Source organism: Podarcis erhardii (assembly GCF_964252035.2).
Source record: "Podarcis erhardii genome assembly, chromosome: 17".
Classification (NCBI taxonomy): Eukaryota; Metazoa; Chordata; class Lepidosauria; order Squamata; family Lacertidae; genus Podarcis; species Podarcis erhardii.
In genome coordinates, this window is record NC_138515.1 from 16,077,102 (window position 1) to 16,102,982 (window position 25,881).

At 46.6% G+C, this 25,881-nt stretch overlaps 2 protein-coding genes across 5 annotated transcripts in view; one reads left to right on the top strand and one right to left on the bottom strand.

The window, feature by feature from the left end:
- MOB3B (MOB kinase activator 3B) overlaps positions 1-18,243 on the bottom strand; it is a 101,968-nt gene extending 83,725 nt beyond the window's left edge. Inside the window, exon 1 of one of the 4 annotated variants that reach the window (XM_081845648.1) lies at positions 17,933-18,243. The gene's annotated coding sequence lies outside the window, so the exon portion shown is untranslated. Of the gene's footprint in view, positions 1-15,922; positions 16,386-17,585; positions 17,677-17,932 lie in introns of those variants that run through there. The other 3 variants (XM_081845645.1, XM_081845647.1, XM_081845646.1) reach the window with 3 other exon arrangements.
- IFNK (interferon kappa) lies at positions 4,171-12,670 on the top strand. The gene is made up of 2 exons (XM_081845656.1): positions 4,171-5,210; positions 12,409-12,670. Exon 1 carries the CDS (start codon positions 4,619-4,621, stop codon positions 5,207-5,209), a length of 591 nt encoding a protein of 196 aa, XP_081701782.1. The 5' UTR covers positions 4,171-4,618; the 3' UTR covers position 5,210; positions 12,409-12,670.
- Positions 18,244-25,881: the final 7,638 nt, after the last annotated feature.

The window sequence follows — 25,881 nt, forward strand, 5'->3', positions numbered from 1 at the left end:
CGCCAGAGCACGATTTCTGTTCTCATCCTGAAGCAAAGTTCTTAACCCGAGGTACTATTTCTGGGTTAGTGGAGTCTGTAACCTGAAGCGTCTCTAACCTGAAGCGTCTGTAACCCGAGGTACCACTGTATATATATAAAAAGCACAGCACAAATAATTCAAACGCTGGCTCCTTTAGTCATAACTCTGGATAGAAAAACACTCTCACTTAAACAACAGTAATTATCCTCGTCACAAATGCCGGAGGCGATGCCACACAAATTAAGAGCACTGTCTGGGTCATTCTGTCTAGTATACGTCTTCCTTATATACTAATGCTTAGAGTGCTCTTAATCACCCGACCCATATAGCTGTGCACAGTCATCATGAAACATAAGAAGTCATTATGTCACTCTTGGGTAGCATCCAACCTGCGCATGTGCTTGCAATGGAGGGAATTAAAATACCTGTAAGTAAGAATTTGAGGAATGGAAAAGGGGTTTTTCAGAACCGTTTGCAAGTCCAGTGGTGTCCAAACTTTTTTCAAAGAGGGTCAGATTTGATGAAGTGAAGGGCCATGAGGGCCGACCGAAGGGCCAACCAAAGTTGTTGACCTTTTTAGTAGGATTGAAGTTGTTGGGGTTTTTTTAGGATTGAATTTGTTGAGGGATTTTTTAAGATTGAAGTTGCTGAGGGTTTTTTTAGGATTCTACCCCAGAAAATAAACTGCCACAGTGGCCGGATTAAACCAACCAACGGGCCAAATTAGGCCCCCGAAATGGATTATGGACATGCCTGCAGTAGCCCAATTGAGAAATAGTTAAATGCTCCACTGGGCCAAATTTAGAAACCGCACTTGCACAGCTCTCGTCCATCTGTTTTGAGGAGACACAGACTTAGCATGAATCTGTATAAATCCCTTTAATATTGATTTGTTTCCTGCTCTAAACGCTCCTAAGGACAAAAATGAACCCCCTTCCGCTTGGGAAGGAAGACATTTGGTGAACTGGTGCGTCTAATCCTATTTCCCACCAGGTGGCTGAGCTGGTTGAATTTACCCAACGTCTTGTGCCCGACGGCTGCAGACTGTGGAATGAAAGGTTTTAAAACAGCAAATTGATGACAACACCGGTATAACAAAAATGAAATCATGGTATTGTTGAGTTGGAAAGGGACCCCAACTGTCATTGAGTCTGAACCCCTGGCAATGCAGGAATCTCAGCTGAAGTGTCCAGGACAGATGCTTAAAAACCTCCAAGGAAGGTCCACAACCTCCCGAGGGAGACTGTTCCACTGTCGAACACCTCTTCCGTATGTTTAGTCAGAATCTCCTTTCTTGTAACTTGAAGCCATGGTTTCGAGTCCTACCCTCCAGAGCAGAAGAAAACAAGCTTGTTCCCTCTTCCATGCGACAGCCCTTGAGATATCTGAAGATGCTTTCTTATCTCCTCTCAGTCTCCTCTTTTCCAGGCTAAACATATCCAGCTCCTTCGACCGTTCCTCATAAGGCTTGGTTGGCAGACCCTTGATCATCTAGGTTGCCCTCCTCTGCACACCTTCCAGCTTGTCAACATCCTTCTTAAATTATGCTGCCCAGAACTGGACACACTATTCCAGGTGTGGCCTGACCGAGGCAGAATAGAGTGGTTCTATGACTTCCCTTGATGTGAAAATCGTCATGATGGACACAGGGTGACCGTTGCTTCTGACGTTACATTTCTCTGCAGATACTTTGAAAACATGTATGGAGAAATGGGGAGAAAATGGCCAAAGATGCATGGGGAAGGAATGTGATGAACAACTTGCGCGTTGTTCCAAAGACTCTTTGTCGCTTGCACATTTCAAGCTAGGGCCCAGCCCTTTCGAAATTAAAGCATATTCCAAAATTAAACTCAAGGGAGCTGCAGAAAAAGTGAGCCATTCATGTTCCTTTTTTATCACATCTCCTGTTGCCTAAATTCATGATTAAGTGGATATTAGCATAGACTGAGGAATCACAGACTGTACTTTAGTATTGGTCCAGGCAACCCCAAACTCGGCCCTCCAGATGTTTTGGAACTACAATTCCCATCATCCCTGACCACTTATCCTGTTAGCTAGGGATGATGGGAGTTGTAGTCCCAAAACATCTGGAGGGCCGAGTTTGAGGGTGCCTACTATAGTCGCTTGTTTCAAAATTTTTGTCTCTCCAGACTCCAGTTCTGAAGATTATACTTCCAAGAAGCTGGACTACAGACTCTCAGTACCCTCCCCAAACTAGAATTCCCAAGCTTCTTTAGGGGAAGCCAGGACACTTGAGCTGATATCAAACTGCTGTTTCTATCTTATTTCTATTTTTATTTTCTCTCTCTCTCTACCTTCATCAAGGTGCTCAAGATAACATGGTTATCCCCCCCACCAACCCATCGCCCAATGTTATCCTCACAACAAAAATCGTGAGGTGGGTTAGGCTGAGAAAGTATAAATAGCGCAATACTGCCCACTGAGCTTCATGGCCGAGTAAAGGTTCTACTCGGAAGTAAAATTCACCAACCCCAGTTCAAAGTGAGTACACATCACTCCGTAAGCATAACCTACTAAGGATCTACAGTAAGCCACTGTTGAGTTCCCAACTCCCATTAGCCCCATGAAGCATGGCCAACTGTCAGAGATTATGGGTGCTATAGTACATGGTTAGGCAAACTAAGGCCCAGGGGCCAGATCCGGCTCAATCGCCTTCTCAATCCGGCCTATGGACGGTCTGGGAATCAGCGTGTTTTTACATGAGTAGAATGTGCCCTTTTATTTAAAATGCATCTCTGGGTTATTTCTGGGGCATAGGAATTCGTTCATTTTCCCCCCAAAAAATCTAGTCCAGCCCCCCAGAAGGTCTGAGGGACAGTGGACTGGCCTCCTGCTGAAAAAGTCTGCTGGCCCCTGCTGTAGTGTAACAACTTCTGGAGGGACACAAGTTCCTCACCCATGCTTCAGCCAGACCTATAGGTAAAAAGGGTAAAGGTAAAGGGACCCCTGACCATTAGGTCCAGTTGTGACCGACTCTGGGGTTGCGGCACTCATCTCGCTTTATTGGCCAAGGGAGCCGGCGTACAGCTTCTGGGTCATGTGGCCAGCATGACTAAGCCGCTTCTGGCAAACCAGAGCAGCGCACGGAAACGCTGTTTACCTTTCCGCTGGAGCGGTACCTATTTATCTACTTGCACTTTGACGTGCTTTCGAACTGCTAGGTTGGCAGGAGCAGGGACCCAGCAACGGGAGCTCACCCCGTCGCAGGGATTAGAACCGCCGACCTTCTGATTGGCAAGTCCTAGGCTCTGTGGTTTAACCCACAGCGCCACCCGCGTCCCTAGACCTATAGGACCTTATGTTAAATCCCAGTTAACTAAGTCTCACTTGAGATTAATGCACAAGCAACTATAAGCAGAGAAAAAAACCAGCCCAGGCAGGGATTTAAATTATGCCCTCCAAGTTTTATCAAATTATACCCACCCTAATTCCTGTTTGAAGAGTTGCTATGTTGCCACCTCTTAGGCAGCTGGGGCAATGCAGTAGGAAACGAAGCAGTTTTCGCTTTTTGACCAGTAACAGAAACCTGAAAAGTTAAGACTACAACAGAGATACCGTAATTCAGAGTCAAATGGGCTCCCTTAGTGGCTTCTCTGTGATACAACAATAACCTAAGTGCATGTAGGAAAAACAGAACGGCCTCTTACAACTCAAGTGCCAAAAACAAGAAAATAGGAAGTTATTAACTGGCTAGGGACTAAACATTGTTTTAAAAATAAAATAGGAAATTGAGACCTCAGTACCTGAAGGAATAGCTGTTACCACCTCGGTCTGCCCCATGTCAAGAAATAAAAAATGAAGGTATTTTCCCATGAGCTATCCAAGGGCATTTAAGGTAACCAGAGAAAAACCCTTTGCAGTAGTGATCTTTTGCCAATCCCACTCATCAAAGGTCCATCTTGCCACCATTTTGCTTTCTCTTTGGTGCCAGGAAACAGTTCCCTATTCTCCCAGTCTTCTGGGTTTTATCCTAACCAGTTGTCTTACTGACCACTTTAGTGTGATTTTAAGATTAATTTTATTGTTATTTTAGTGTTCTCATTAACTGGGAACAGTTTGCCTGAATAACAGCATTATAAAAGTATAAACTAAACAACGAATAAACAAATAAGGACCTTTTAAGGATGTAGACATATGAGATGGGAAATCTCTTCAGATTTCAGGAAAGAGCTAATGCTGAACTCTTGTTTATGTTCTAATTCTAAGGTGGCACTGGAAATTAATTTAAAATATTATAAACAGAAAGAAGAGAAAAAGAAAATGTGCACTCTCTCTCTCCTCTCCTAGGAAGGGCTACGGTCACTTGAAACTTTCCTAAGTTTTCTGTAAGAAGGTAGTAAAAAACAAAACAAAACAAAACCTCACATTTTAATTAAAACTCATTGAACGAAACTGAAAGCAACCAAATCATGTTCCTCAAAGGCATTTGGAATCTTGATGGTGGGGAAAATTCATATCATGATTAATACAAATGTCTCATGTTGAATGAATTTAGGATGGCAGATTTTTATAGGTGTTCCGAAATATATTTAAAGAGACTCCAGGAAGATAAGGTAGTTATAGCCATTGGTTCATCATGGGCTTCACTACTGGTGGGAACGGCTTAAGCGTTTGTCTCGTGCTGGTGCTCTCCGGCAAACTCGCCCAATCCAGCCCCCTTTCCAAATGCCCTGTGCTCCACACCCGGTGGAACCAAATGATCCAGACCAACTTGAACCACCTCTGTAGGATGGCTGGACAATTCCCTCTGCAATGCATATCTGAGACAACGGACTTCAGGTTCCCTCTGAAAGCTCTCAACGCTCTGGAGAGCGACGGCGCCGTCATCATCGTCCGCGAGGTTCTCCAGCAGAGCCTCAACGTTCTCGGCAAAGACCATCCTTACGGCGCCTGGAACGCGACGTGTCTCGAGTCCTTGCAAAGCGACCTTTACCAGCAAACCAAACAGCTGGAGGCGTGCGCAAAAGAAACGCAGGGAGGAAAACTGGCAAACTCTGCCAACGGGGCACCATCTCCTTCGCCCATGAAAGTCAAGCGATACTTTCAAAGAATGAACAGTTTCCTAGCCACCAACCAGCAGAGTCGCTGCGCCTGGGAGCTGGTCCACCTAGAACTGAAAGACTGCTTTTTGTTCATAACCCAGCTTCTCTACAAGCTAAAGGAGTAAGGTAATATTATTTAAGTAATATTTTCATATACCTTGGCATAAGAGCTTGGGGGAGTGTAGGGAGAAGGCTTAAGGTTAGGAGAACTCTGTATTTATTTATTTATTTTTAGTTAAGAATATTCTCATACAATGCTAAACACAGGGGAACACTGTCAGAGAAGTCCCACTGAAATGAACAGAACTTGTCAACAGGAATGAATTGGAATCCCATTAACTTGGAAGGATCTTATAGGTAACCTATAACAGAAGTTCCTGGTAACCTATATCGACGTATTAACACCCCAAAACCTCAAATATGCTCTTTGGAAACTAGCCAGGAGTGGTTGTAGCATCCGTCTAAAAAAACAGCTAAAGAAGTCTCATTTACAGCAATTTTAATTTAAAAAAGTGAATTAATGACTGCATAGTATACCAGATATTGCAGCGTGAAGATGAAAGAAAATCTAGTTTTAATCTACAGGTGGGCATAAGGAATTAAAAACTTAGCAACATATAATTAAAATCACATCCAGTATCCTGAATGTGTATGGTTCCCTTCTTTCGCTTAAATCTTAGTATTTACTTATGTGTAGGGTACATTTCAACATGAAAGGTCACGGCTATTGTAGAAAGAACAAATACTTTTGGGGTTTAATTACAGATGAAAATCTGTAATTTTAAATCAGCTTTTAAAAAAATTAAGACAGATTTTGTTTTCTAAAAATATATTATAGTGTGTCTATTTTAATATATAAGGAGTCTTAAGTGAAATTCTGAATGTAGAACAAATGTGCTGAAGCCTACAATTACAAAAGACTGAATCATTACTGTCTATCAAACACCACATTGTGAATTATTGTTATTATTAAAAAATAACTTAGTGAAGGAAGGGGAGAGGCAGCAAATTCAGGTTCCAATATCAGCAGTGCCATCTAAATTGGGTAGGTGAACCTCCCTGCCTTTTAGTACACAACACACACACACAAGCCAGTAGTCCTTGTTTTCCTGGGTGATGGATGGAACGAGAATGTGCCTTCCTCCAACTCAGGGCAACTGGGAGTAAATAAGGAGTAAACGGATGCTCTGAAAGATTCATAGAGAACATGGGATCCAACCCACACTGTCTACATCTGTGGTTCCCAACATGGGGCGCACACACCACAGGGGGACAATTTGATTTTTCAGGGGGCAATTTGAGAATGAGTTATTAACAGTTAATGGCCTTTTAGGCTTCTTCCATAGGAAGAGGAGTTCACTTTTTGAATAAGAAGAATTATATGTCACGGGGGTGGGGAGATGAGGATTTTAGAGATGCTTAGATGGGGCATGGCCAAAAAATGGTTAGGAACCACTGGTCTACCTGATCTGAACATGATCCCTCAGACACAAGCTGGGGAGTTTTGCTTCAAACGGAGGAGCAAAGAGAAATCCTTTTCCATTCTCTCCCGATATCCCTTAGTTTCTTACATCCCCACCACATATGTAGGAAGGTCCCCTCTGCTTCTTGGCATTTCCAACACATTTTAGATCCCTTTTTTATGCATTTTAACCAATTCACTCAGGGTGCGGTACTCTTGTTTTACCTTTTTTTCCATTATTTGATTGATTGATTGATTGATTGCTCTTATATACATCCTATACCTGGATGTCTCAGGGCAGTTCACAGCAAAGATCAAAATAAAAACCACAATATATATAATCAAAATAAAAACAACCACCCAATAACACACATCCCCCCCCCAAAGAGCCACATTTTAAAAGGCAATAGCGACTTTCTCTTTGTTCTGGATGTTTCTGAACACCTGCAGCCAAATTCTGTGCATTTTGCTCGGAGTAAATCTAACCATGTTTGGAGAGGGGTCTTTCTTCCCAGACAAAGCAGCCCCGGATTGGAAGCTTAGCCTTAGAATCTTAGAATTGTAGAGTTGGACTGGACGCAACAAAACAACCACACCACTAACTGGCTTATAAGTATAAAATCAAATTTACTAGAATAATAGCTAGAATAGAGATAGACTTGTAACCATTCAAGCAACAAACTTACTAAGGTGCCATGAGCAAAACAAAGCCTGGAGATACTGTAAACATAGAGTGGATAAATGTACAGTGGTACCTCGAGTTAAGTACTTAATTCGTTCTGGAGGTCTGTTCTTAACCTGAAACTGTTCTTAACCTGAAGCACCACTTTAGCTAATGGGGCCTCCTGCTGCCGCCGCGCTGCCGGAGCACGATTTCTGTTCTCATCCTGAAGCAAAGTTCGTAAACTTAAGCACTATTTCTGGGTTAGCGGAGTCTGTAACCTGAAGCGTATGTAACCTGAAGCGTATGTAACCCGAGGTACCACTGTACAACTGTATCTTAACAAGTTACATGTGCAATCAATAAATGTTAGACAGACTGGATAAATGAGCCATTCAACAAGTAGCATAAGTCCAATCACGGAATGGCAACCCCATGTCGCCACAATGGCAAGGGTAGCACACTGGAGAATATGAAAAAGTTTCTCAAAGCTGTTTTTCAAAGATTGAACTGGATGAGATGTTCTTCAATGGGTCTTGAGTTGGAAACACAAAGCCGTGTACATGGATCAATCACAGGAAGGCAAATCAAAGCCACCACACTGGTGAGAATAACACAACTAAGCAAAAGGAGACCTGCTGTCTGGATATATTACAGGTTTCGCAACACGCTTGTTAAGATACAGTTGTACATTTATCCACTCCATGTTTACAGTAGCTCCAGGCTTTGTTTTGCTCATGGCACCTTAGTATGTTTGTTGCTTGAATGGTTACAAGTCTATCTCTATTCTAGCTATTATTCTAGTAAATTTGGTTTTACACCTATAAGCCAGTTTGTGGTGTTGTTGTTTTGTTGCATTATTATTACTGTCACCCCATTTGATACTTTGTCTATATACTTTGCAGAGTTGGAGTGGACGACCAGGATCATCTAGTTCAGTGTTTCCCAACCTTGGGCCTCCAGCTGTTTTTGAACTACAACTCCCATCATCCCTGACTAGCAAGACCAGTAGCCAGGGATGATGGGAATTGTAGTCCAAAAACAGCTGGAGGCCCAAGGTTGGGAAACACTGATCTAGTTCATGTGTAGGCAAACTAAGGCCCCGGAGCTGGATCCGGCTCATTCGCCTTCTCAATCCGGCCCGCGGATGGTCCGGGAATCAGCGTGTTTTTACATGAGTAGAATGTGTGCTTTTATTTAAAATGCATCTCTGGGTTATTTGTGGGGCATAGGAATTTGTTCATTTCTTTTTCTTCCAAAATATAGTCCAGCACCCCGACAAGGTCTGAGGGACAGTGGACCATCCCCATACTGAAAAAGTTTGCTGATCCCTGATATAGTTCATGGGTCAGCAACCTTTTTCAGCCGTGGGCCTGTCCACCATCTCTTGGACCATGTGGGGGGCCGGACTATATTTTGGAGAGAAAAAAATTAAAATGGGCCGGACTATATTTGGGGGGGGGATTGAAAATGGGCTGGACTATATTTTTGGGGGGGAAATGAATGAATTTTTATGCCCCACAAATAACCCATAAATGCATTTTAAATAAAAGCACAAGTTTCACTCATGTAAAAACTCCAGGCAGGCCCCACAAATAACCCAGAGATGCATTTTAAATAAAAGGACATATTCTACTCATGTAAAAACATGCTGATTCCTGGACCGTCTGCAGGCCGGATTGAGAAGGCGATTGGGCTGGATCCGGCCCCCGGGCCTTAGATTGCCTACCCCTGATTTAGTTCAACCCTCCGCAAAGCAGGACTGTTTTGCCTATTGTGGGGCTCCAACCATCAAATGGAAGTTGCTTCCTCGCATGTGAACAGGGGGTCGTCAGAAACAAATCTGCCTCTTTTTCCTAAGCAGGCTTAATTCTGCTCTGCAAAAGGCATGTTGGTTGCAAGAGCAAAGGTTTAACGATTAAGCTCCTTGGTTATACTAAAGGCTGTATTTAGTTGCAAGCCATTATGCAAAAGCAATCAGTTGGCATGCATGCTTATCCAGCAAATATAGGAACTGCAAAATGGGAAACCTGATTTAAGGCTAAAGTCTAAATCATGTCTTTTCCCTTGGGATCTTTCAAATCACGTTTTTAAAAATCAACGATTCAAAATATTTCCACTGTCCTATATACCATATTATTGTACGGTTCCCTGTTCTTTAGAGCAGTGTTTCCCAACCTTTTTTGGGCAAAGGCACACTTGTTTCATGAAAAAAATCTCGAGGCACACCACCATTAGAAAATGTTTAAAAAATTAACTCTGTGCCTATATTGACTATATATAAAGTAACTCTCTTTAATAGGAATCAAATAAACACAAAGAAAGTATTTTATAATTACTTTATTATGAAATAGTAACTACCGTATTTTTCGTCCCATAGGCCGCTCCGTCCCATAGGACGCACCTACTTTTTTGAAAAAAAACCAGGTCGGGGAACAGTGGGATGGTGGTGCTGCGCCTCCCCGCTGTCCCCCGAGCTTGTGGGGCTGGCCCATGTCTGCCTGGCGCGAGGGGCGCTCTGCTTCAGGGCGCCCCGCGCGTCCGGCGGCAGGCTACAGTCCGCAGCATGGGGAACCCTCTGTTTCAGGGCGCCCCATGCGCCCCCCGGGTGCGCAAGGCTTGCCAACACGAGCGCGGAGCACGGGGCGTCCTCCGAAGGGCGCCCCGTGCTCCGCGCTGCCAGCTGCCGCCCGCAAGCCTTGCGCTCCTGGGGGGAGATCCCCCGGGTGCGCAAGGCTGGCCAACACCAGCGCGGAGCACGGGGCGTCCTCCGAAGGGTGCCCCGTGCTCCGCGCTGCCAGCTGCCGCCCGCAAGCCTTGCGCTCCCGGGGGGAGATCCCCCGGGTGCGCAAGGCTGGCCAACACCAGCGCGGAGCACGGGGCGTCCTCTGGAGGGCGCCCCGTGCTCCGCGCTGCAGGCTGCTGCCCGCAAGCCTTGCGCTCCCGGGGGGAGATCCCCCGGTGCGCAAGACTTGCCAACACCAGCGCGGAGCACGGGGTGGCCTCCGAAGGGCGCCCCGTGCTCCGCGCTGCAGGCTGCTGCCCGCAAGGCTTGCGCTCCCGGGGGGAGATCTCCCGGGTGCGCAAGGCTTGCGGACACCTGCGTGGAGCACGGGGCGTCCTCCGGAGGGCGCCCCGTGCTCCGCGCTGCAGGCTGCTGCCCGCAAGCCTTGCGCTCCCGGGGGGAGATCCCCCGGGTGCGCAAGGCTTGCGGACACCAGCGCGGAGCACGGGGCGTCCTCTGGAGGGCGCCCCGTGCTCCGCGCTGCAGGCTGCTGCCCGCAAGCCTTGCGCTCCCGGGGGGAGATCCCCCGGGTGCGCAAGGCTTGCGGACACCAGCGCGGAGCACGGGGCGATGGGATGTGGGAGGGAGCTCGCTCCCCTCCCCGCGTGTGCTCGCCGCCGCCGCCCCGCCTCTCGCCGCCCGACTCGCCCGCCTCCCTCCCACGGCACACCAGCCAACGTCCCGCGGCACACTAGTGTGCCGCGGAACACCGGTTGGGAAACACTGCTTTAGAGTATTAGTTTTGTATCTGCATTATTCTTGGCATTTTTAAAAGCTTCGTTTAAAAATATATACAGTCACACCTTGGGTTACAGCTGCTTCAGGTTGTGTTTTTCCAGGTTGCGGACAGCCAAAACCCGAAAGTACCGGAACGGGTTACTTCCAGGTTTCGGTGGCTGCGCATGCGCAGAAGTGCTAAATCGCTCTTTGCGCATGCGCAGATGCGCCGAATCGTGACCTGTGTGTGCGCAGATGCGGGTTGCGAACGTGCATCCCGCACGGATCACGTTCGCCACCCAAGCGTCCACTGTATAATTATAATATGTGATATTTATAGAGAACAATTGTTCAAAGCACTTCACGTAACTTACACCAGGGTTGCAGCATTGTACAACTGTTGCGTGTGAAGACCCCCCCAAAGAAAGACACAGTTGACACCAATATTAGTTGAAGGTTATTGGCATAATTTTGGCCACAGCTTTATTGATTACAGAATGTGAGTGGTTTGCTTAGGCATTGGTACGACTAGCTGCGCCGACACCTCTGGCAGAGCAGCACTGACAACTGGACATAGGCAGAATCATAGAATCATAGAGTTGGAAGAGACCACAAGGGCCATCGAGTCCAACCCCCTGCCAAGCAGGAAACACCATCAGAGCACTCCTGACATATGGTTGTCAAGCCTCTGCTTAAAGACCTCCAAAGAAGGAGACTCCACCACACTCCTTGGCAGCAAATTCCACTGTCAAACAGCTCTTACTGTCAGGAAGTTCTTCCTAATGTTTAGGTGGAATCTTCTTTCTTGTAGTTTGGAACCATTGCTCCGTGTCCGCTTCTCTGGAGCAGCAGAAAACAACCGTTCTCCCTCCTCTATGTGACATCCTTTTATATATTTGAACATGGCTATCATATCACCCCTTAACCTCCTCTTCTCCAGGAAGGGTAAACATACTGGGGGAGCGTTGGTCCTACCACAGATGCAACCTCACCCCAAAATGCTCCCAGGTGCTCTGCCGTGGCCCTAACCCCTGGAAGGGGATCGGACAAAAGCATGGCGAGCACCTGGATTCTTTTAACGGAATACTCTATCACACATTGGGAGGGGTAGGTATGACAACCAACCCTACCCTCCACATTGAACCAATGCCTAACCACCAAACATTACAAAATTATGGCGATTTGCTACGCGGCAGGCGAAACCCAAGTGGCACCAGCACATCAGCCAATTGGGAAAATTCCTACTGGGCCCCTGCCCCAAGAACAGATGTCCCACGATGGCATAGCAAGATGGTAAAGGAAAAGGTAAAGGGACCCCGGATCATTAGGTCTAGTCATGGATGACTCTGGGGTTGCGGCGCTCATTTCGCTTTATTGGCCGAGGGAGCCAGCGTACAGCTTCCGGGTCATGTGGCCAGCATGACTAAGCCGCTTCTGGTGAACCAGAGCAGTGCACGGAAATGCCGTTTACCTTCCCGCCGGAGCGGTACCTATTTATCTACTTGCACTTTGACATCTGGCCCCAAAATGGCAACTAGACGTTCCGTTTTGGCAACTGCAGCCCTGGTTTAAGGAGCCATTTGGTACCTAGCTTGTATATCTGAATTTCTAACACTGTGTCCAGATGGTCTTTATTCTTAATTCCCTGAAATAATGGCACTAATGCAAAAAAAATCCCCCACCTTTTCTTTTCCCCTAGGAACAGGTGAAAGAAGCCCTTGCTCATCGATTTGTTACAAGTTACCTCAACCAGCATACAGACACTGAAACCCATGTCCACAACATTCAGGGAGCAACAACTGTGACCAGCTTCACCAATTCTATTTTTTTTTGCTGCCGCTGCCACTTCCACCAGCTTTGCATTTACAGATGAACAAACAAAAAAAACAGGCAGACGAGTTAGTCAACCCAATCATCCTCTGTGCCATTTGTTTCTTAATTATGTGCGGACATTAAGCATTTTTATAGCACTTCTAATATGCGAAATAGTACTTCTAATACACGAAATAGTAAAAATACCTTTTAAAAAATGACAAAAATTAAAAACATTTTCAGATACTTAAAACCAGCAACCAAAGAGCTTAAAACAGAACCAACAACTGCATGTCCAGATAAAAGGTAAAGGTAAAGGGAACCCTGACCATTAGGCCCAGTTGTGAACGACTCTGAGGTTGCGACGCTCATCTCGCTTTACTGGCCAAAGCAGCCGGCGTACAGCTTCCGGGTCATGTGGCCAGCATGACTAAGCCGCTTCTGGCAAACCAGAGCAGTGCACGGAAACACCGTTTACCTTCCCGCCGGAGCGGTACCTATTTATCTACTTGCACTTTGACGTGCCTTCAAACTGCTAGGTTGGCAGGAGCAGGGACCGAAGAACGGGAGCTCACCCCGTCACAGGGATTCGAACCGCCAACCTTCTGATCGCCAAGTCCTAGGCTCTATGGGTTAACCCACAGCGCCACCCGCGTCCCACATGTCTGGATAGGCCTGCCCAAACCAAAATGTTTTAAGGAGGCGCCCCAAAAGAGAACAGCAAAGGCATCTGCCTAATGTCAATAGGCGAGGAGTTCCTAAGTTTACATTGTGCCACAAATACAGACACACACACACAGAGCATTACACGGCACCAGTTCATCAGATCCAGTGGGCTACACTCTGGCCCAAACATGCCAAATTATTTTATTATTAGTCATACCTCTTGTTACATTTGCTTCATGTTACGTTTTTTCAGGTTGCGACCCGGAAGGACCGGAAAGGGTTACTTCTAGGTTTCGCCGCTCGCTCATGCGCAGAAGCGCAAAATGACATCACACGCATGCACAGAAGCGGCAAATCGCAACCCGCACGTGCGCAGACACGCTGCTGTGGGTTGCGTTCCTTTCATGTTGCGAACAGGCCTCCGGAACGGATCCCGTTTGCAACCAGAGGTACCACTGTATTATTTATTAAATTTGTACGTATAACCAACAAGGGAAGGCATTGCCACCCCTCTGCCCGCAGTCCACCCATCATATCCCCTGCACGAAGGGTGGGACTGATGGATATTGGAGACAGCCACACGGTTGCCATGGAGAACACAAAGTCGTGTGATGCCCCAATGGCAGCCTCTGCATGGGATGCTGAAGTTAACCAGAGCCATCGTCCTGGGGTTCTCCCAGCAAATACCAGGCCAGAATATTGGATATGCCAATGCTTTTCCTGAAGGGCTACTATGAGGATACAGTCAGGGATGCTGAGATCACATAACTTTCCCATCTCCCCAAGGGCTGGACTCAACATCTCCAGTTCCTGCCCTCTACAGCTAAAATTTGGCACTCACCCTGCCCAGGGATCAAACCCACTCTACTGCTGAGCTAAATCCCTTTTCCATGAACTGGTTCGTTTTGGAGGTATCATCTGAAGTTAAGTAGGGCATGTTTTAGAAACAGACTCCAACATGCAGCTAGGGTCAACAGGGAAGCAAATTTCTAACTCAATGGTCCATGGGCACAACTGAAAGCAGGAGAAACTGCCGGCAACGCACACACGCGGCATCAAATGTGGGTGCAATGAAAGGACTCTGGGCCAACACATTCCAGCTTTATTTTATTGTCATTGATTAAATTTGCAGGCCACCTTCCATCCATAGATCTCAGGGCGGTTCAGAACACAAAAGCACAAGTTAAAAAAAAGTAAAACACAAAATAGGTAATAAAAACAAGACTAAAAGCAAAAACTCCCCTCCCACAAGACATTTAATCAGCCAAAGGCTTGGTTGAAGAGGAACGCTTTTGCCCGGCAACTAGAGGTGCCAGCCAAACTTCCCAGGAGAGAAAATTGCACAAACAGGGAGCCAATGCAGAAAAGGCCCTGTTCTCGTGTTGCCACCCTTCCAGACCTCTCATGGAGGAGGCACACAAGGAAGGGCCTCAGATTAGGGTCTGGGTCGGCTCATATGGAGAGAGGCAGTCCTTGAGGCACTGCAGTCCTGAGCCGTTTAAGGCTTTAAGTGTCAAAACCAGCACTTTGAATTGGGCCCAGAATCTAATTGGCAGCCAGTGCAGTGGGACCAGGATCGGTGTAATATGCTCAAACCGTCTTGCTCCGGCAAGCAACCTGGCCGCTGAATTCTGCACTAGCTGAGGTTTCGTCTTCTACATATAATGCATTGCAGTAATCTAACCTTGAGGTTGCCAGAGCGTAGACAACAGTAGAGAGGGGTGCAGCTGGGCCACCAACCAAAGCTGGTGGAAGGCTTGATAATGAACTGAGCAGGCAAGTGTGAGGTTCCTCTGTCCAACTCCGCTGTCAGGGCTGCATGGATCCTGACCAAAAAGCTGTAGCTGGGCTTCCTCTGCAAGATCAGTTTGATTACTGCTTTCTGAGGAAGGCTCTACTCATGCAAAGACACTGGATCAGCAGTGTTCAAAACTCAAGATATAAAATCTAATCACCAAATGGCACCTTAAACCCAGGTTACAGTCACCACAATGGAATGCCTAGGCACCTTTTTTTTGCTGTGGGTTATTATTATTATTTTCATTTCAATAACACTTTATATTTTAAAGAACAAATCTCAGAGCAGTTTACAACACCATCCAATAAAACAATCCGGAATAAAAGAAAGCCAAGCTTCAAGGAAAATCTTTCAGGTCCTTCTCCAAGTGACATTTTTGCTTTCCCAAATTGCCAACCAGAGATTCCCCAGGTGGTCACCATCACACCCACACCCGTCGCAAAACGCGCCTGGCTAATTTCTAACCCCGTCCAGGATCAGTGCCAACCCAACTGTTGGTTACGAATACTGAATGCGGCGGTTGGGAGGGGGTTGAAATCTCCACCCGGCCCCAGTTTTTCGTTTTGAGGGGCGCAGAGAGAAGTGAGATTACGCAGTAGCAAACAACAACAACAACACTCAGCAAATGATGTTTTCGAAAGAACTAATATGGGTTAATTAGCTTTGCACGCCTGCAATGTATATATAGCATTACGACACAGCTTGTCACATCCGCTCTGGGAGAAATTCAGACTCCTGCGTAGGCTAGTCAAAGGCCTGTAATGACCACTCGTTTTTCAATTCCACATTTTCGCAATTAAAAGCAATTGCCACCGGACACCCATGATTACAGAGAGGTCCCTGGGTGCCCTATTTGTTTCGCCCTCGCTGGAAAAAAAAGGATGTGGCCCAGTCCCATGACTTGCCCAGCAAGAACAACAACAACAAGGCAACTCACCTTCCACATTTGCCAGGCTTTAGTCGGAAACCCGTCGAGCTGAACCAGCCTCCTGGACTGCTTTTCTGACATGCAAACGGGCGCCTGGGATCGACTCAGCTGTGGCGCTTGCAGCCTCCAGTTTACATAATAACCATGTGTCACTTCCATTTGTAATGAGCTTTGCCCGAGAGGTGACAAACAGGTCACCAATCCCTGGGCTTCGGCTCTGGGCCTTTCCCCCCCCCCTCGCACCCGGAAACGAAGGGAGGGGGCTTCCATTTTGAGATTCCCGCCTTGTGGCTGTGCAGAGGCGATGGGCTAAGAGCTGTTGCGAAAAGGCCTTCTTCCCTGGCCCTTTTGTCAGATAACAGAGACACCCTTGCGGGGACACTCACGTTTCCGCCTTTCCCCTCCCTCCATAAATACAAATCCAACCTACTTTGAAGCAGCAAACCTGGAATAACCAGTCCCCCTCGAGGCAGCAAAATCAGAGCTCCCTTAAAAGCACCAGGCAAATCCCCTAAGCAGGGAATAAACAGACAGCACACTTGGCCACTTGGGATTTCGGACCTGCACAAATCCATATGTTTGCTTTCTTCCCCTTCCTTACCGAATGTGGTTCAATGCATACTTCAGCTTTTCAAAACCAACCATCCTCAGGGTTTCCTTTTTTAAAAAAACGCAAAAAGGGTCCTCCTTTCTGCTCTCTTCATCTCCAGATATCTGACTTTTAAACAATAGGATAAACAAAAGCCCTTTGTTTCTGTGGGTGACTGGGGTATGTGTGTGTGTGTTTGAATCTTTGAATGGGGTGCAGGAAGAAAATAAAAAAGGGGGGTGGTTGCATCCTGTGTGCCTGCTGTTTAAAATGTTTAAAAAAAGAAAAACCAGAGAAGGAAGAGCGAAGGAAACTTTTCTGCCCACCCCCCCACCTCCAATGCAATAAAGGGAGAGGCTGAAAATCCAGATGTTTGACAGAAGACCCAGAACAGCTCCCTGACAACAAATCTCCAGCTTCCCCAGCGGAGGAGAAAGGAATCTTAACTGCAACTGTGGAATGTGGTTGTGTCACTAAATTGCATGTGGGTTGTGTTTCTCTCCCCCCACCCCCACCCCGCCGCAAAAAAAAAAGTAAAGTAAAAAGTCCAAGCAACAACCAGTTGAATGGGATTGCACAACAAAAGTCACAACAGGCGTTGCTATTTCCCCTTTTCCCCAAATATCACCAAGGGCTCGATCCCCCCCCCCTTAACACACACATATATCGATCTGCTTCAAGTCGCAATTTTTTCTTCCACGCGCACTTATTTTCTCGAACCTCCTTCCAACCAAAGGCAGCGGAGCCAAAAGGGCAAGAGGCGAGCGCATGACTGCAACGAGGCAAGAAAGAACTTCATTTTTTGTGCTCGCTGTTGCTACAGGGTCTTAATTCAAACCACCGTGCAATCGCTCCGAGAAGGGGGGGGGGGGAGGAACAGAAGGCACGAGCTCTTTGGCGGGGGGGGGGGGGAGAAGAGGTCGGGAATGGCCAGCCCTTGGATCATTGAAATTGCACCACTGGAGGGGCGCATTGCTGCACGCTCTCCTCGCGAGTAAAGTTCCAAAGTCACCTCCGAGTGAAAAACATGCAGAGAGGATGGGGGGGGGCACAGCGGCCGCTCCTGCCCCACGACCCACCTACTCCTCCACCCAACGCTTACTCGGGAGTAAATGAACACACACACACAGCACCGAGCAGCCGTGGGACTTGCTTCCCAGGGGGAACGAGTTGGGAGCTGGCTTGCATTTTGGCTGCAAACGGAGGAACGGGGGGAGGCGCGCTAAGTTTGCGCGCACGCACACATTGTTGCACAATTCAAGATGCGCAGCTTTCTCCTCCACGCACGTCCCCCCCCCCCCGCATCTCTCTCCTTCCATTCCGGTGCAAGGATCTTAAGCGATCCCAAGTGGAAAGCGGAGGAAGGGTTGGGTTGGGCAGCCCCCCCCCGCAAAAATAAAGCGATCCACGTCTCCCGGGGGGGGGGTTACCTTGTAAGCCCGCTGGCGGCTGCCTGCGATGGTTTCTCCTGGCGCTCCCTTCTTCCTTTGCGCACCCGCAAATCCAAGGCTTTGCGGACGGGTGGAAACACAAAAAAGAAAAAGCGCACGCCGAGTCGGTTCCAAAAGAGGGGGATCTGGCCCTGGGAAGGCGGGAGGAGGGGAGGGATCTATTGCACGGGGCCAGGGGGCATAGCGCTCTCCGATCGCCGTGCCTCGGGCGGAGGAGCCGGAGAAGAGCCGCTGCTGCTGCTGCCGCGCCGACGTCCACCCTCGCCCGGGACTCGGGCGGCCCTGGCGGCTGAGCAGGGAAAGGGCTGAGGCGCAACCCCTGGCGGACGCGGCCGGGCGCTGCAGCCCGAGCCTTGCAAGCTCCGGGGGCGGCCCGGGGAGCGTGGCTAAAGTCCCGTCCCTAAACGGAAAGCCTGGAGTGCCTTACAGCCCTAGAAGTGTGGGATTGGAAAGCGGGGGGGGGGGGCATGATGGGCGTAGCAGCTGCGCACCCCCCTCTCTAAATCAGCTGAATAAATAAAAATACAGTACTGAAAAGCAGTGCTCCCTTCCCCCCAAAAATGTTTAAAGGTACTCTCATTATCCTACTCATATTGAAATATTGCCTCTCTCAGTGCCGGATTTACGCATAAGCTAAAGAAGCTATAGCTCAGGGCCCCACTCTGAGATGTACGGGATGTACATTTCCAAAATATAAGGTAAAAAAAATAAATAAAATAAAACCTACATACAGCAACAGTATGATGTAAGTCAGACACAGGCAAACTCCAGCCCTCCAGATGTTCGGGACTACAATTCCCATCATCCCTGACCGCTGGTCCTGTTAGCTAGGGATGATGGGAATGGTAGTCCTAAACATCTGGAGGGCCGGAGTTTGCCTATGCCTGATGTAAGTAATGGGCCCTGCCGGCTAGCCTGCTCTCTAAAATAGCGCTTCTTAATTGTATATCAGTTCAACTTTGATAAAATTCATATTTTGCTATGTGCAAATGGCTTTTGATACCTATTAGGTCCATAAATTACTATATAGCATATATTCAGCACAAAAAAGCAACAATTTGCTGTTGACAAAGGACAGCTGGACATATAAAGGGCCCCGTTACCTTCAGTAGCTGAGGGCCTCATCAAACCTCAATCCGGCCCTGACAATGAGCCCAAACTTAGATTCGCAAAATGTTTAGGGGTATGCGTACCCCCCAGGAAAAAAGCACTGCTCAAAAGTATAAATGGACACAGGAAAACTGCACTGGGGCGGGGGGGGGGGGGGAGGAAGCCCTGGAAAGGTTTTCAACAAATGCAAGGAAACTTGTTTTAGTTTAGATTTACAAAATAATAATAATTTGAGAATGCCTAGGTTCCAGCTCCCTCGGTTTCCAAGCACCCACAAAATTCCCCATGAAGGGCCACCCACAACTTTCGGCACCAGGGCCATGCAAGCTGCAGGGCACCTGGGCCCCGGGCACCCATGGTCATGGGGCCAAACTGGCACACCTGAAAGAAGGCGTATAATTTTGCAAAAAAATAAAAAGACTGCAGGAAATGCTAATTTTTCAATTTTTATACAAAGGACTGAAAGTTTTGACAGATTTTTTCTGAGCGCTCTGGGGGTCCAAAGAAAGTAATTTAGAACAACTGTTGCTGAGACATTTCATTCTGAATCTGCTGGACAGAGCCAGACAGAGGGTGGTGACGGGTTGGCAGATGGGCACCCTGCTCCCTCCAACATAAATCCTGGCTACTCCGATGTGTGGGGTCATCTAGTCCAACCCCCTGCAATGTAGGGAATTTTTTGGCCCAGTGTGGAGCTCTCGAACCCACGACCCTGAGATCTGGACACCTTGGTCCAAAAGTTAGCAATGGGAGCACATGGGAGCTGGAGAAAATGGCAATGTTTACGCAGCCTTGCTCTGTAGAGAGAATAATTTCTATGCAATAATCTCCATTCCTCTAAGGAACTCTTCTTTGGGAGTAAAGCAGGACAGAATTTTAAAAAAACATTTTTTTATTATTCGTAGACTAGGCTGAGACCAGGGCCAGAACTCACTGGAACTCAGTTCTGGCACCTCTCAGGTGGGCGCCATTGCCATTATAAGAGAATAAGGCAGGTGTTCATGGTGAGTTCTGGAACCTCTTTTTCTATAAAAATAGCACTGGCTAAGACATAAGAGTCACACCCAATCCAATTCTCCTCCTTTCAGGCAAGGATTTCGCCTTGCCTGTTTAGAGCTTCAAACCTCCCCCTTAAATAAATTCAGACAGGACTCAAATTTTGGTTTGGTTTTGGGCAGAATTTAGGCCACAACTTTATTGATTACAGAAAGTGACTGGTTACATAGGCTCTGGTTCGACTAGCTCCCTGCCATGAGGTAGCGCTGACCCAGGGCACCAGCATAGGTCAATCAAGGGTGAACACCTGGATAAGCAGAAAGCCGGGAACAGGGTATCTCTCCCACCAAAATGCTCCCCTGGACTCAGGCACAACCTACTCTCAGGGGTTGACCAAACCACCGAGTCCCTGGATTCCTTTAACGGAATACCCTTCACATAGGGATGACGAGAGCGTTCTCCCATCACTATCACTTGAACCAGAGCCTATCCGCAACCTTACAAGTTGTGACGATTTGCTACGTGGCAGGCGAAACCCAAATGGCAACAGCCAATCAGCCAAGTGGGAAAAATTCCTGCCGTGCCCCTGTCCCATTGACAGACGACCAAGGTCAAGCACAAAGCCCTAAAAGCAGGGAGAGGTGGGCGGGTGTTCCAATTCACGCACCGAAAGAGGAAGCTCTGGGTCACATGCATAGGTATATATAGGTCCCTTGAACTGGTTAGCCTGCGTCCCCTTGGCCTGATTGAACCCTGCATCAAGGGACCTACCAATCGGGTGTTGTGGCTATCCAAACGTACCCACCCACAACGCAGGGTTAGGTTGCCAGGTCTCACCACAACACGTGCCCCCTTTAAGGGAGTACCAGATTTGTGCAACAGAACTTCCCCTCCCAATCCTCCAGAGCGGGGTGAAATGGGGGAATAACACTCCTGTAAATGGCATCATTGCTTCTCTGGCGGAAATAAACAAGTCCCAAGGCTGCCCTTGCCTCCATTCCTGCTCCTCTGCACTGCTGTTTATTGTCACAAGGGTTGTTAAGTGATAGCAAGTGGTCCAAGGTGGGTGATCAACACCTCAGATAATAATCCCTTGTCACCGCCATTCTTATGGGCTTGCATCATCAAATAATTACGGGTGGCTTACAGATAATCTGTTTACTGAACATTCTTCCCGATTTGCTCAGAGGGAAATAGCTGTGAGAAGGGATTATAATGCAGAACCACAACTAAAAGCACGGGGTCAGAGAGCCGGTTCTGGCTGCTTCCAGGAGGGCCAATTCACTACACTAGGAGCAGCCTAGCATAGTGTCCTCCACATTGTGTTGGATTACACCTCACATCTTCCATCACCATTGGCATTGCTATCTGGAGCTGATAGGATTTTGAGTCAAATACTGTATCATCTGGAGCAGGGGTCAGCAAACTTTTTCAGCAGGGGGCCGGTCCACTGTCCCTCAGACCTTGTGGGGGGCTGGACTATATTTTGGGGAGGAAAATGAACGCATTCCTATGCCCCACAAATAACCCAGAGGTGCATTTTAAATAAAAGGGCACGTTCTACTCATGTAAAAATATGCTGATTCCTGGACCATCTGTGGGCCAGACTGAGAAGGCGATTGGGCCAGATCTGGCCCCCGGGCCTTAGTTTGCCTACCCATGATATGGAGGGTACCGCATTTGCTTATCCCTGCATTGTGCATACCCTCCAACATTGTCATCCCCAAAACAGGGACATGCTTGGATGCAAACAGAATCCAGGATGGGCTTCTGCAATTCCAGGATGTGCCGCTTAAAATGGAACAGTTGCGGGGAGTATGCATTATTTTGACATGAAGTCTGGTATGGGTTGCAAGCCTAGTAAATGTTATTCTAACTAAGGTTGGGTCAACTCAGGCCTGTAAAAATGAGCAAGTCACTAAGGTCCCCATAGCTTTCCAGGATGTCAAGGCATAGAACAGACCCACAACACTTCTCCCATGAAAATAGAGAAGTCCTGGTCAATAATAAATTATTGTCATTATTATTTATTTTATTTATACCTCACCCATTTGACTGGGTTGCCCCAGCTTCCCACATATATAAACACATACCAAAACATTAAACATTTTAAAAACTTCCGTATACAGGGGTGCCTTCAGATGTTTTCTAAAGGCTGTATAGTTACTTATTTCTTTGGCTCAGGGGTCGCATAGCTCCATACCCTCCGACATTTCTCTGATGAAAAGAGGCACGTCCTAAGGAAAAGCAGGACATTCCAGGATCAAATCAGAAACCGGGACGACTTCTCTGTAAATCCAGGACTATCCCTAGAAAATAGGGAAACTTTGGAGGGTGTGATAGAATCTGGTTCTGGAAATGGTATCAAGCAAGACGTGGTCTTAAACAGAAGCCTGGGATGTAGAAATTAAGTCAGTGACGTTTTCCCCACTACCTGCCTGCAGGCTTGGAAAACCTTCATTTGCTAAGTTTCTGAATGACAGGCTGCCATTAAAGGGACAGGAACAGAGCCAGTAAAACAAACAAAAGCTAAAGGAGTTAGCTCTTGCTGACTCAGAATTTAAGCAATATTATAATGTTTGATGGCGAATGAAAGGCTGCAGCTCAGAGACAGTGTGGTACAGAACAGGATTATGCTACTATTAGTTTATGAGGGATGCAAGCTATCGTGCTTATTTTTCACTGTTTCACTATTGAAGAAGTGAACCCAGTGCTCCTACACTTCCAACAGCTGAGGCTGATGTTTGTGGTCAAAGATGTGTTGAAGCAAACATCAAAGCAATTTCTTGGAATTAGTGGAGTTACTCCATCTCGATTCAAAGCCAAAATGGGAGTGTGGCTCAAAAGAGCTTTTCAACCAGTGTTTTAATTATGAGCGGTTATCAGTGCTATGTACCCAAAATGCCAAGATAAAAAACATCACCAAGAAGTGAATTAAAAAAATCAGTTCGTGTCTTATTTGTGGACTCCAAAAGACAACAGGCTTATTTTTCTCTCCAGAGAAGTGGTTTGGTGGAAATGAAGCTAAGGAGACCAAGCAAACAGGCATTATTAGCATCCTAGATGCTTAGAAAGTGAATTTTAATCTGTTAGTATTTTAACTTTTATATGGTTTTAAGCATGGTTGAAAATTTCTCGTGGTTTTATTGTTTTCCCTTTTTTAAAAAAAAAACAAAACCCCACTTTGAGGGTTTGTTTTATGAATCAAATAAGCAACGAAATGTTTAATTTTGGTGTTCCTCAGTTCATATTCTTCAGTGCAAAACAAAGACTGATTTGCTGCCTTTACTACCATGTCAGACGCATGATTATGTATCCTTAACACGCTTGATCAGCTTTTGGATCAAGATTTCCAACACTTGTCCTGCAGACGTCCTCCAGCATGCTTCATCAACCATAGCTCCTCAGAATACCAGAGAACAAGGCCACCCTCATAGAACCAGACAGGACCCTTGGGAACAATCATTTTAATGGCCCTACACACCTTGCTGTTCCTCAGTAAAACAACATCTCTTGCTGTACCTGTTTATCACATGCCAACTAGGAAATTCCCAGGAGCCATCAGAAATCCATCAAGATCCATCATGCTCAAAGTCCTTGCGCATATACGCTCCCACATTTCTCCCATGAAAATAGGGATGTCCTCTTCCATCATAATAACAACACTAATGATTTTATTATTTATACCCCACCCATCTGACTGGGTTGCCCCAGTCATTCTCGGCAGCTTTCAAATAATAATAATAATAATAATAATAATAATAATAATAATAATAAACATCAAACATTAAACATTAAAGAACTTCCCTATACAGTGGACGCTTGGATTGCGAACATGATCCGTGCGGGATGCACGTTCGCAACCCGCAGCGGTGCGTCTGTGTATGTGCGGGTTGTGATTTGGTGCTTCTGCACATGTGCGACTGTTGAAACCCAGAAGTAACCCATTCTGGTACTTCTGGGTTTCGGTGGGTGCGTAACCCAAAAAAAACGTAACCTGAAGCAGCTGCAACCTGAGGTATGACTGTACAGGGCTGCCTTCAAATGTCTTCTAAAGACTGTATAATTCCTTATCTCCTTGGCTTGGGGGTCACATAACTCCGTACCCTCCCACATTTCTCTGATGAAAATAGGGACGTCCTAAGGAAAAGCGGGGCATTCCGGGATCAAATCAGAAACTGGGACGGCTTCTGTAAATCCAGGGCTGTCCCTGGAAAATAGGGACACTTGGAGGGTCTGCTGGTGTTGATATACAGAGACCCAAACAACTTGGGTCCAGAATAACTTAAGGATCACTGAGCCCTTGTATCCCAGCCTGATCATTGAGATTCTCCAGAAGCTGTTCCCTGTTACTGAGGCCTGACTGATCTCAGCCAGAAATATCAGGCATAGCCTATAGTGCTGTCAGTCCTATGCTGTGGAATCCTCTTTCAGCAGAAATCTAACCATCATTTTCACCTTCCTTGCATATCTCGAAGACCTTTTCATGCTTACATTTGCAGTTGTTTGAAATTTTATTCCGTAGCCAATAATTTTAACATTTCTTCTGTATTGCTTTTACATTATTTTTAACACTGTACGCGGCCCTGGCGTTTTACAAGAAAGTGATATATAATTATAATTAAACGAAGTAAATAGAACAAGCGAGAAAGCAAAATCTCAGCATCAGACGGATTTACCTGTGCTTCCTTTGGCCACTGACTTCAGCCATACTTCTGAAGAGCAAATATTCATACGGTTAGTGGGGTTTTTTTCCTAGGGGGAAAAAAATGGTGCCATGAAGTTGCTTCAGTAAGTGTCACACGTTTAACATTTGGGGGGAAAGGTGCCGGTACTGCATACCTCTGAATACCCCCAGGGGGAAAAAGCCACTTGCCAGAACCCACCTGAGGAGTCAAAACTGAGTACCTGTGAGTTCCCCCTGAAAAAATAAAGCCCTACATACAGTGTCCTTTGGGGTATATGCCTGTGTTACCAGTCTAAGCCATGCACTACTCGGTAGAGTCTGGCTACCTCTCTGTCCCCCAGAACATCAATGCCTTTTCCCCAAGATTTGGAGAGAGGGACATCTAAACCTCAAATCGCTGTGGGAAACTTAGAAAACTGGCAAACATACTGACTCAACACCACACAGACTTCCCTTCTGCCTCATACAAACCCAGTTGGAGGGGGAAGTGTCCAAACTATTTTTTAAAACATACACACACACCTGGTGTTTTTAATAATGGTTTCATTTTTCTCTATGTGGGAGCTTTAAAAATTCAAAGCACTCAGTAATCCATAGTCCCCGCTCATAAATTTATGAGATGGTCACAACCTCCTCAGCTTGTTTGCATTACAATATATTTTCTAATGAAAACCAACTTCCCATAAGGGAAAACACAACCATATATATGATTCCAGTGGGAAAATCCTTTAAACCTGAACAGGAAGGAAACTGCCTGGGCTCCAAAGGCATTTCATACCATTCTAAGACAATTGCCTCTAAAGCCAGTAAGCTTTCATAGGGGTAATAAGCCGAAGAAAGGGTTATTTAAGGCATCCTGTAGATTTAAAAAGCAGGGATATTTACCTTTTGTACACTGCAAAGGAAATCTTAAAAACAACATTGTGGAAGAATTAACGAGTGAAGCAAGCTCTGCACTCAAAGAACCGGTTGGCTGCTTTCAGTCACTTTTTAAAGGCATGCATGGGTCAAGATCTTTTAGGTATAATTCATCTTTGTTAAGCACTATGAAGTATGGCTGCTTGCCCAAGAACATAAGGCCCTTGCTGGATCAGAGGAAGGTTTGAGTGGTCCAGCATTCTTTGCAAGATTCCTT

Bases quoted from the DNA above. Each gene is read 5' to 3' on its own strand.
- IFNK (XM_081845656.1), top strand. From the start codon at position 4,619: ATGGGCTTCACTACTGGTGGGAACGGCTTAAGCGTTTGTCTCGTGCTG.